We start from the raw sequence: 12,266 nt of genomic DNA on the forward strand, positions 1-12,266 counted from the left end.
TACAATACTAAAATACAGGGTGTTCCATTTAAGAAAACTCAGAAAATACTCATTCCGAGTTTCGACCAACCCTGTATACTAAAATTAAAAATTTAGCTATACTAATGATTCTTAACAATAGTAGACTATATTAAAAATCATTTGAACGTAAATAGAGTTTTAGTTGTCAAACTACTACAATTCTACAGGGTGTGAATATTGCTACAAAATTAATAAAAAAAACGTAATTATCTTTTAAAATACCCTGTATAACATTACAAATCCTCATATTTTAAAAAAGAAGACATCAAAGAGAATCCAAAAATGTAAAAATATACAGGGTGTCCCATTTAAAAAAACGAAGTTATAAGCAACTTCCGGTATAACCGGAAGTTGCAAAGAGATGAAAATATTTTCATTTAATAGATCATCCTTCAAAACCCCTGTATTCCAATTTTCGTGATTCTGTTGCCTTTAGTTCTCGAGATATTTCTAATAGGCCTGTTATCTGCCTCACCCTGTATATGCAACAATCTTCTCCTAATATTAGTTTTATTTGACATATGTATGGAGAGAATAGGGGTATTAAAATAAATCACTACCGAGTCACGTGACACCGAATACCAATCAAATTGCATGACGTCACTTATGTGATGTATTTTATTTAAATGTCTATTAATGTTTTTAAGTTTGCTGTCCTATATTTAGTTGTTTCATGGATGTAGGAATAATAAAATAGATGTAGAAGTACAGGACAATATGTGAAGCAGATTTTTTAAAGTTTAGTGCGCGTGTGGACCCAAATAAGGGGTCAAAAAATGTAAATATTGTTTGAAAGTTCACTTATTTAAATATCATAAATAAAGCTGACAAGCGAGATCTTTGAACATTTTCTCATATTCAGTAAATTTGAATTTTCAAATTATTGCCCCCTTATTTTATTTCTCGCCGAAAAATAGCGCCCTCTAGCCGGCTTCAATTGTGTCTTAATAAGATCATAAGGAGTTCAATCTCTAGGTTATTTAATACAACTCGAGAAACCAACTATCACACGTCGTGACGTAACGTTTTTTGATTGGTATTCACTATGACGTGACTGGATTAAGATCTTCGATTTTATCTCCTCAAAATATTAATAATAATTTTTATTTTTAGAAAAAATATTTTACTTTTCGTTATCGTTGTACAGTAAACTCCCGTAAGCCACCTCGGGACCGCACCCTAGGCCGAACTTAAATGTGGCCGAACTAACCGATGCTTATCTAAAAAATGCCCATTTATTGTTTGTATGGATCTAGCAAAAACAAAACACTTGTACATTAAGTAGAAGACAACACAGGGGAATACTCTGACTTAAGTTTAACATATATACAAAAAGATAGACCGTTTCAAAAATACTATAAAACAATACTTACAGAACTCTGGGCCTAATAAAATTTAAAAATATTATTGCACATTGGTGGTTTGGCTTCTTAAACACTTAAAAAAAGTCAGTAATTTTTTTCTGAATTTTCTTTTCTAATGATTTTTGATGTGCAAAGTGTGTGACTAATGCTCAGAGAGCCGGAATAAGCGGAGACCGAACTAACCGAGGCCGAACTTAAGGGAGTCTACTGTACCATGATTAATTATTAGCAACTGTGATTCGTCCATTTCGCCTATTAGACGAGGCAACGAAGCATTAAACCTAGGAATTTTGTGCAGTAAGATGAATCGTCATTCAACTTTTTGCATTCGATTCGTGAGAGTGTCAGGCAATTTTGTGAACTAAATTAATCTCCGCGGCAAAAATTTTTGCGCATGAGAAAAAGCATATTTAAAGTGCATCTCGAAGAGATGGAAAAAAATTTAGGACTCTGGAAATATTGAGAAAATGAGTTATATTTTTATACTTAGGGGTTTTTGGAGGTCACTGAACACGAATTTCATGACGGCGATGGTCTCCGAGGTACCTGATGCCCAGGGTGGAACTGGGACGACCGAATAATTCGCAGGACGATCGAATAATCCGCGAAATGAAGATTGGATCGAAAAATTGAAAAATACGTGTTCAATATTTTTCAAAAATATACACACTAAACATGACCACCCCACTCCACCTCCTGGAAATGGGGTGGGGGTAAAACTTTAAAATCTTAAATAGAAACCCCGTTTGTTATTGCATATTTGGATTGCGTACGTAAACGTAAGCAACTCTTATTCGAGATATTTTTTAGAATTGTGGATAGATGGCGCTATAATCAGAAAAAACGATTTTTTCGTGATACCATAGGTAAATTATATAAACGGTCTAATATCTCGATAAATTCACTTCCAAATAAAAAACCAAAAAATACGTCTTTTATAATTTTTAAGAACCTATCGAATAACATAAAACACGACCCTCCACTCCACCCCCTGGAGGTGGGGTGGGGTGTAACTTTAAAATCTTAAATACGAGCCCCCATTTTTTATTGAAGATTTGAATTCCTTACGTAAAAATAAGTAACCTTTATTCGAGACATTTTTTCGAATTATGGATAGATATCGCTATAATCGGAAAAACACTATTTATTAGCGCCATCTATTAACAATTCTAAAAAATATTTCGAATAAATATTACTTATTTTTTCATGAGGAATCCAAATCTGCAATAAAACATGGGGATTCCCATTTAAGATTTTAAAGTTAACCCCTCACCCCACCTCCTTGGGGGTGGAGTGGAGAGTCGTGTTTGATATTTGATAGGTTCTTGAAAAATATCAAATACGTATTTTTTGGTCTTTTATTTGGAAGTGTATTTCTCGATATATTAGACCGTTTCTATAATTTACCTATGGTATCACGATAAATCGTTTTTTCCGATTATAGCGCCATCTATCCACAATTCGAAAACATTTCTCGAATAAAAGTTGCTTATTTTTACGTAAGCAATCCAAATCTGTAATAACAAATGGGCGTTTTCGTTTAAGATTTTAAAGTTACCCGCACGCCGCCTCCAGGGGATGGAGTGCGGGGTCGTCTTTAGTGTCATTCGATAGATTTTTGAAAAATATTAAACGCGTATTTTTCAGTTTTTCGATCCGATCTTCATTTCGCAAATTATTCGATCGTCCCAGGCGACGAGCTTCACCCTGGGCCCCAGGTACCTCGGAGACATTCGCTGTTATGAAATTTGTGTTTACTGACCTCCAAAACCCCCAAATATAAAAAATTGAACTCATTTTCGGCAATATTTCTTGAGTTCTAAATTTTTCATTTTTACCTCTTCGAGATGCACTTTGAAAATGCATTTTCTCATGCACAAAATTTTTTGCCGGAGATCAATTTAGTTCACAAAATTGCCTGACACTCTCTCAAATTGAATGCAAAAAGTTGCATGACGATTCATCTTACTGCACAAAATTCCTAGGTTTTGGGCTTTTTAGTGCTTCGTTGCTTCGTCTATATTTTAAAACCTATAAAACTATAGGTTGTATATTTTCATAAGTCTGTACGATATTGGAAGAAAATGTCAACTTGTTTTAACTAGCGCATCCAATAAAATATAAATAAATAACAATCCTGACAATATTTTACCTAAGTATATTCGAATATATCATTTCGAATGTGTCAGAAGTCAATTTGAAAAAAATGAGTGACTCTATACTAGCCTACTGTATTAAAATTTCATTTAAAGTTTCTTTATCTAATCTAAGCATCACAATGAAGTGTCGGGGACCGACAGGAACGGCGAAGTTTTCTTCTTCTTCAGAAAATAAACATTCATATGATCTTTACCTTTAACATAAATTGATCCCCTCAATTCAAACTCGTATTTCTCTTGTAAAATCGGCAAACAATGTTCACCTACCTGCAATTTACCTTTCGTACCGGTACTATCCATCCTGGACGCGATGTTGACCGCGTCTCCCCAAACGTCATAATAAAGTTTTGTGTTTCCTATAACTGCAGCGGTTACATCTCCGAAGTTATAACCGACTCTTAACTCCAACACGAAACCTAATAAATATCTGTTAAAATCGTTCACTACGTTCTGCATTTCTATAGCGAAATCCATCAACGCGAAAAGATGTTCGTTGGGATCCTTCTGCAGTAAGCGCTTGCGCGAATTCAGTCCACTAGCGGCCATAAACGTCGATCCTATGGTCTTTATTTTCTCCACGCTGTGAAACTCTGGCCGGTCCAAGAGTTCATCGAAATCTCCTATTAGTTCGTTAAGAACCCTAAGGTACTCTTTACCTCCTTCAAAACTCTCATCGTACATTTCGTTGAAGTTTACAACACTGGCAAAAATGATAGCTACGTTCTTAAAATTCTCTGAGTATTTGGCGTCTTTTTTCAACTGTTCCGCTACGTGTTCCGGAACTATATTATATATAAGGTAATCGGCTTGGTTCTTTAAAGTTTCCACTTTGTTTTTATCTCTATTAGCTACGTAATTCGTGTGGAAACTCAATCTGTAACCGATCTCGAACTCTCTCGTTAACAGCCATATCAGTATGACCAATATTAACAAATTCAAAACTATTTCAGCCTTATAAAACACGCAAGATCTATCCTCTGTCGTAGTTGTATAATTAAATCTATCTAATACTAATGAGCCGTTTGTATTGGTGCTATTAGACTGCATTATTTCGTAGCTACAGGAACTATCGTCAATAAATATACATGCGAAAGCTAAAGATATACTACTTACAGTAGCTAGGATGTTCTTCATCCAACAATTCAACTGGGTGAAGTTGCAGAAATGAACTAGACCGACGAAGACCAAATAACTGAAGGTATTAAGGCTGGTCGGTGAAAAGTTTTGATTATTAGCGAAGTTTGCTATTGCTGAAACTAGAGGCAAACTCACGAGCACAGCTCCGAAGAAATTCCATCGGTAAAACCTGATGAAGCACCACAACACTCTGTCGAACCATCGCACAACATTTTTCAAACAAAAAGCTATGCCCAACGATTGCAAAAGCAGCAGCACGAAAAATGTCGTTAGCCACACCGAGGTCACTTTGTACAATAAAGCCGATCCCAAAGAGACTAAGAGAAAAACCAGCAACGACACCAATACGTCTAGATACGTGTTAAATTTGGAATTGGCCAAAGTCATAATATCTTGGTCTCCTCTTTTCGGTATTCGGTGAACGTTCTGACGATACTGTCGCTCCATCTCTTTGTCCTTGAAAAATAACGAAATGCTGGACAAAGGCGGTTTTATGAAATATGAAGATTTTGACTTGGAGTTGTCTTGAACACATTTTATTAACTGTCGGTCTGATTGTTTTCGCAAAATTTGTATAGATGCTCCGGATTTGTCGAAAAATGGCGGTCCGAATTTCCTTGCCACTTGAGGGGTGTGGTTTATTGAGAATTGACTAGCCGTGTAATATCCAGAGCCTCGATGTAGCATTTCTGAATTCGTAAGGGTTGGATCGATCTAAAAAAAATTAAATTCATTTTAGATGATATTCAATTTAATCCCTACTACGCCAGTCAATGGGACCGACAATACCTCCGAATTCTATCCTACTGCATGGATTTTAATGAAATTTTGGGAATAGCCTCTACTTATCTCCTAATTCAAAGTCTACCCTATGCCGATGTGTGCTTTTATCTTGGGGGTGGTTCCCACCCCTTCTCGGGGGTAGAAAATTTTCTTGGTTAAAATAACCACGGAAGTGGCTAGAGAACTTAATTGTAAGCAAAAACTGTTCTATAATTTTTTTTTTTTGAAAACTCAATATTTTTTGAGTTATTCGTGGTTGAAAATTGGCCATTTTCACTGAAACATAACACCTTTTCGAACGGTTTTTTGCAAATATCTAAAAATCTATACATCTAACTAAAAAAACTATATAAAACGTTTTTGTAGCTTATAAAAAACCAAAGAGGCTAGTTCCCTAGAGCAATATTAAAGGTATATTGATATTGCATTCAAACTATGCGAGATAAACTCCAAAAAAATTGATTATTAATGTATTTTAAGAAAAAATGAGAAGTATATTTAACCTCTCATCCACCAGAATTTTAATGCGTCATTTTACTTCTACAATACCTTTTACTATAGCATTATGGACGGGTTAAAAAAGTTGGATGGGTTTAAAATGAATGGTTTTTGAAAAAAAAAATAAGATCAAATTATAGAGCGCATTTTTAGATTTCCTTAAAAATCTCTTTTTTCTGCATGTAACTTGAAAATGATAAGAGATACAATAATGAAACAAAAAATTTTTATTCAACAAAATCCTACATTTTTGTGTCGTACCTTTTTTTCGTATCTCTTATCATTTTCGAGTTACATGGAGAAAAAGGAAGATTCTTGAGAAAATTTAAAAATGCGCTCTATAATTTGATCTTATTTTTTTTCAAAAACTATTCATTTTAAACCCGTCCAACTTTTTGAACATAGAAATAACACTATAATAAAAAGTATTGTATTTAAATTCTGATGGATGAGGGGTTAAATGTACTTCACATTTTTTTTTTTAAATTCCATTAGTCATCAATTTTTTGCAGCATATCTCGCTTACTTTGAATGTAATCGACATTTAATGTGGCTCATTCTAAAGGTCTTTTGAATCACTACAAAAGGTATTGGTAGCATTATACAACTAAAATCGACCGTTTCTCTTTTATTTCAAGTTGAATACACCGATTTCAGCATGCACCAAAAAAACAAACTCTTCTCACCTACCATATCTCTTTTTGTATTATAACTAGAAGATATGTGAAGGAACGAATCTCTTTGTTTTTTATAAGCTACAAAAATGTTTTATATAGTTTTTTTCGTTAGATGCATAGGTTTTAAGGTACTCGCAAAAAACTGCCTGAAAGGTGTCATTTTTCAATGAAAACAGCCAATTTTCAACCACGAATAACTCAAAAATTATCGAATTGTCAAAAAAAAATTATTGAACAGTTTTTGCTTAGAATTAGATTCTCTAACCACTTCCGTGGTTATTTTAACCAAACAATTTTACACCCCCGAGAAGGAGTGGGAACCACCTCTAAAAGATAAAAGCGCACGTCGACATAGGGTAGACTTTGTTTCTTGGGCTTTTCTCTACTTATTGTGAAAATATCAAGTAAATCGACGTACTAGGATGGAATTCGGAGCCAAATAACCTCAATGACTGCCCTATACATATTTCTATCGAATATGAAAAATAAACCAACTGAAAAATGGTTATTAATAAAGACAGAAATATATCAAAGGCAAAAATTCTGACACCAACCAGATACAAAGGTTGAAACGGTTCAAAAGAACTCAATTATTTTTTCTCATCCAGAAACCAAAAATCGTAAATGCCATTGTTACATATTTGTGTCTCACCCTGTAGACATAAGAATAAATTCAAGAAATTTACTTCTGTCCCAAAAAAAACGTGAGAATAATTCAATATTGAAATGTAGTTTATCCGTTTTGTTAAAAAATACGTTATTATATTTTGCAGTCATATCTACATTCGGTTTCCTGTGTTTATATTATCGCTCGAGAATTGAACTTTTAACGTTCTGTTTATGAGGTAAAAAAGAGTTACAAAGTAATATTAATAGTCATTGGCGCCACGAGTTTAGGAAGTTAAATACACAAAACGTGCTACTTTGGTATCAGAGAGCGCAGGTGTAAGATCGTGGACTCAGCAATATTTTTCTTGATAATGTTAGAATCAAAGTCGAAAGACTAAGTACGGAATCCACGGAGTACTTATATAGAAAAAGAATATCAGAGAAGATTGCTGAAAATGAAATACTAGAAAACGATAACATCGAGGAAAGCTGGGAAAAACTCAAAAGTAACATAATTAACGCAGCAACAGAATCACTTGGAGAGAGGAAAGTAACGAATACCAATATACCAAAAAAGAAAACCCCATGGTTTCGAGAGGAAGTGAAGATAAAACGTGAAGAAAAGAAGAAAGCCTTTTTACAATACAGAACACAACAGACACAACAGGCATACAACCACTATAAAAGAATTAGAAACGAAACAAACACTTTAGTCAGACAAATAAAAAGAGAACACTGGGAGAGTTTCTCAAAACAGATGGAACACGACTGTTTTTCCCGATTCACTTCGACGAAAATTTTCCCCTGAAAATGCGTGTTTTTCCAACAAAATCTTTAATTTTCAACTAAAATTTATGATAAGTAATTGTTTATCAATAATTAAATAACTTGGTAATATAAAAGCTCTTTTCGTATAGATTATAATTCAGGAGGTCGATTGAAATTGAATGAACAGTTTAACAACAATTAAATTGTTAATTAAAAATTTACGGTCGCTATAATAACCACAATAATTATGATACATAAAAATAATTATTATTTTTGTATAAAAAGACACTGTTCCTATCTAATGTACGTTACAGAATTGAAATTGGACTATTTAAGCGGCCTCAGGAATATTTTAAAATTATAAACAATTTTTTGGCTTATAAACAAATCTCGGGAAATATTAACTTAAATTAAATCATGAAAACGGGATTGTAAAAAAAGAGGCAGGACGCTTCTTTTAAAAGAAAAAACGTTTAATTGTGATTAGTGGTTCCTGAGATACAAACGGTCAAAGTTGACCGGCATTTACGGCAAAGATATAAACAATAGGATCATCATTTTTGAACCATCACCTTTTTATTTCGGTCCTCTTTCTCCACACCAATTTTCATATCTTTAAAATACTAATAACATATATTATTATAATAAAAACTATTCCAGTCAAAAATTAGGTTGGAGAAAATGTAATTTTAAAGTTCAAAATCGGTATACGTTAAAAAAATGCATTTTTTCGGCTTCCCATGGAGCAATTCTTCATTCTTTTTTTGTTCCCAAGTAACTGGAGTAGAGCCATCTAACTAACGCATTATTAAATGTCAAAGTTGCTTTTGTTTCGTTATAATAAATTAAATTTTGTATTATAACAAAAATTTTAATTTGTTTAAATAAGATTGTTTAAATAATTATACAGCTTTCAAATGAGAATATTTGTGTTTTTAACGTTAAAAGGTACACTTGTAAGTTTATCTAAAAAAAGTCTACAGCTGGAAAAAATATGTAGTTTTCTTTTCTTATAAATAAATTAATCTATTATAACAAAGCAAAAGCAAGTTTGACATTTAATAATGCGTTAGTTATATGGCTCTACTCGAGTTACTTGAGAACAAAAAAATAATGAAGAAAATTGCTCCATGGGAAGCCGAGAAAATGCATTTTTTTAACGTATACCGATTTTGAACATTACATTTTCTCTAACCTAATTTTTGATTGGAATTTTCCTATGTTTGGCAATTTTCATTCGTATATCGATAGTTTTTATTATAATAATATATGTTATGAGTATTTTAAAGATATGAAAATTGGTGTGGAGAAAGAGGACCGAAATAAAAAGGTGATGGTTCGAAAATTATGATCCTATTGTTTATATCTTTGCGCTAATGGCGGTCAACTTTGACTGGTTGTATCTCAGGAACCACTAATCAAAATTAAACGTTTTTTATTTTAAAAGAAGCGTCCTGCCGCTTTTATTCCAATACCATTTTCATGATTTAATTGAATTTAATATTTCCTGAGATATTCTATTTGTTTATAAGCCAAAAAATTGTTTATAATTTTAAAATATTCCTGAGGCCGCTTAAATAGTCCAATTTCAATTCTGTAAAGTACATAGGTAGAAACAGTGTCTTTTTATACAAAAATCATAGTTCTTCTTAAGTACCATAATTATTGTGGATATTATTGCGACCGTAAATTTTTAATTAACAATTCAATTGTTGCTAAACTGTTCATTTAATTTCCATCGGCTTCTGGAATTACAATCTATACGGAAAGAGCTTTTATATTACCAAGTTATCTAATTATTGATAAACAATTATTTATCTAAAATTTTAGTTGAAAATTGAAGATTTTGTTGGAAAAACCCGCATTTTCCGGGGAAAATTTTCGTCGAAGTAAATCGGTAAAAACACGTCTATATGCAGAATTTAATTACAGTGAATTTTTATTTAGGTGTTTTTGGTGTAAAGTTAAAATCTTTGGAGTTATAGAGCAAAAATTTAAAAAAAAACAAGATTTTCGGGCGCCATTTTGTTTATAAAAAAAGTAGCACACTATCTGCGGACTTTGCATACCTATATTATTATAGTATATTATTCAACGAGCATGTAATGATGGTTATTACTCACGATGATGAAGTTTGCGACACGAGCCGTAGGCGAGTGTCGTAATTCATCAGAGTGAGTAATAGCCATTACATGCGAGTAGAATACTATACTTTTTCTACGACCTTTTTTTATTTTAATTAGTAAAAAATTTAATTATCAACTACTCGAGATTTAAATTATAATAATTTACAAGAATACCTAAATGCTATTTACCACTAGTACGTGGCTGAATAATGGTTGCCTACTATTACCACATTATTATTTATTGTAAAAATACAACAAGTTCTATTCGTTTCCGAAAAATTATAAGCTTAAGTTTGTACCTACTGTCAATTGATCTAATAAATAGGAAATGGCTGTTGTCGGTGGACGTATTTCATATATATAGCTATAATGTATATTTACATTTAACTATATATAATATAATAATATAACTATAATAATACATAATATGTTAAATATGTACATAACATATTTAACACAATATAACTTGAAAAATAAACGCAATATTAGTTATTAATTCCAATTAACATAAACAAAATGAGCTAATGTCACTGTCACTAAAATAAATGATTAACGTCAAAATTTTTAGTAAACAAGATATAAACGTAAAAAATATACTGACATTGTTACAGTTAAAATTCCTTTAAAATGTTTTCGAAGTTCATTATTGATATAAATTACAATTATTGTATTAAATAAACAACTTTAAGTGATTCTATTTGCAGTTTATATACGATTAATATAAAAAGTGGCATGCGTCACTTGAATCTACTTATAAAGGCCTTCAGCCCGTGAGTAATGACCCGTGAGTAACTTCAGCCCGTGAGTAATGAATTATTACTCACGGGTACAGTAATGGGTGCTATTATCTATGAAAAATAGCGAATAATGAGCATGTTATTAAACGGTCGTAGAAAAATATATAGAATCATAAGATTTGATTCCAGCAATAAAATTGCTGGTAAATAACTTTTCCTTGTGTTTTGCTAATTAGCCCAGAGTAAAATATATTGCTTACCTGTATACTACTTTTCCTACTATTACTCCGAATTCCAGAATCTTTTCTGCTCTGATTGACATTTTCTTCTAATCCGGTAACACTGGATAACCTACTGGGAAGTTCAAAGGACCTCTTCGGTCTCTGGATACTGATGGTGGAGACAGTAGCGCTTCTAACTCTTTCCGTGGGCTCCAAGCTGTCAAACATTGGTGATTTACTTCGTCTAGATCGACTGCTTCCACTTCGGTGTAAATACTGGAGATCCGACGCCGGGGATCTAACATATTGTGATCTATAGCTTCCGCTCCTGATGAATTCACAGTTGGAGGAATAATCAAACTGACCGATATCGCTTCGGGACTGGCTTATATAGGATTTTATATCGATATTGTCTTTCAACGAATCTTCAACGTCTGTCTTTGGTATGTAATCTTTATTGCCATTAACGGTTGCTTCGATGATCGTAGGAACCTAGAAAACGGTATAAAGTTTTAATAATTTGATTATTTATATGAGGTCTCTCAGATATGGGTGGTAACGAAGGAGGAGGAGACGAAATACTCGGGGTGGACCAAAACTAACACATCAAAAACGGGAAGCAGCATTTTAATGAGCTCCAACTTAACTAAACAGTTAAGGTGGAGAAGAATTCTTCGGGGCAGTTTAATACAGACACTTTTAGGCGACAATTACCTATTAGATTTACTCCTTATAGGGCAGTCAATGAGGGTATTTGGCTCCGAATTCCATCCTACTAAATCGATTTACTTGATATTTTCACAGTAAGTAGGGAATAGCTCGAGAAACAAAGTCTACCCTATGCCGATGTGCGCTTTTATCTTGGGGGTGGTTCCCACCCCTTCTCGGGGGTGAAAAATGTTTTGGTTGAAATAGCCACAAAAGAGACTAGGGAACCTAATTTTAAGCAAAAACTGTTCTATAAATATTTTTTGAAAACAATACTTTTTGAGTTATTCGTGGTTGAAAGTTGGCCATTTTCATTGAAAAATGACACCTTTTCGGACGAATTTTTGCGAATACCTTAAAAACTATGCATCTAACAAAAAACTATATAAAATATGTCTGTAGGTTATAAAAAAACAAAGAGATTCGTTCCTTCATAAATCTTCTAGTTAAAATACAAA

The 12,266-nt window shown here is 32.9% G+C and overlaps 1 protein-coding gene across 2 annotated transcripts in view; it reads right to left on the reverse strand.

Annotated features, from left to right (window-relative positions):
- Window positions 1-249: 249 nt before the first annotated feature.
- The window catches only part of LOC114327121 (adenylate cyclase type 9), a 68,442-nt gene continuing 56,425 nt past the window's right edge, over window positions 250-12,266 (reverse strand). For both annotated transcript variants that reach the window (XM_050646339.1, XM_050646338.1), the window contains 2 exons: window positions 11,140-11,592; window positions 250-5,395 (listed from right to left, as the gene is read on the reverse strand). In XM_050646339.1, the coding sequence (XP_050502296.1) occupies window positions 3,659-5,395; window positions 11,140-11,592 (2,190 nt within the window). In that variant the 3' untranslated portion in view covers window positions 250-3,658. The remainder of the gene's footprint in view (window positions 5,396-11,139; window positions 11,593-12,266) is intronic.

This window comes from Diabrotica virgifera, chromosome 3, assembly GCF_917563875.1.
Source record: "Diabrotica virgifera virgifera chromosome 3, PGI_DIABVI_V3a".
Classification (NCBI taxonomy): domain Eukaryota; kingdom Metazoa; phylum Arthropoda; class Insecta; order Coleoptera; family Chrysomelidae; genus Diabrotica; species Diabrotica virgifera.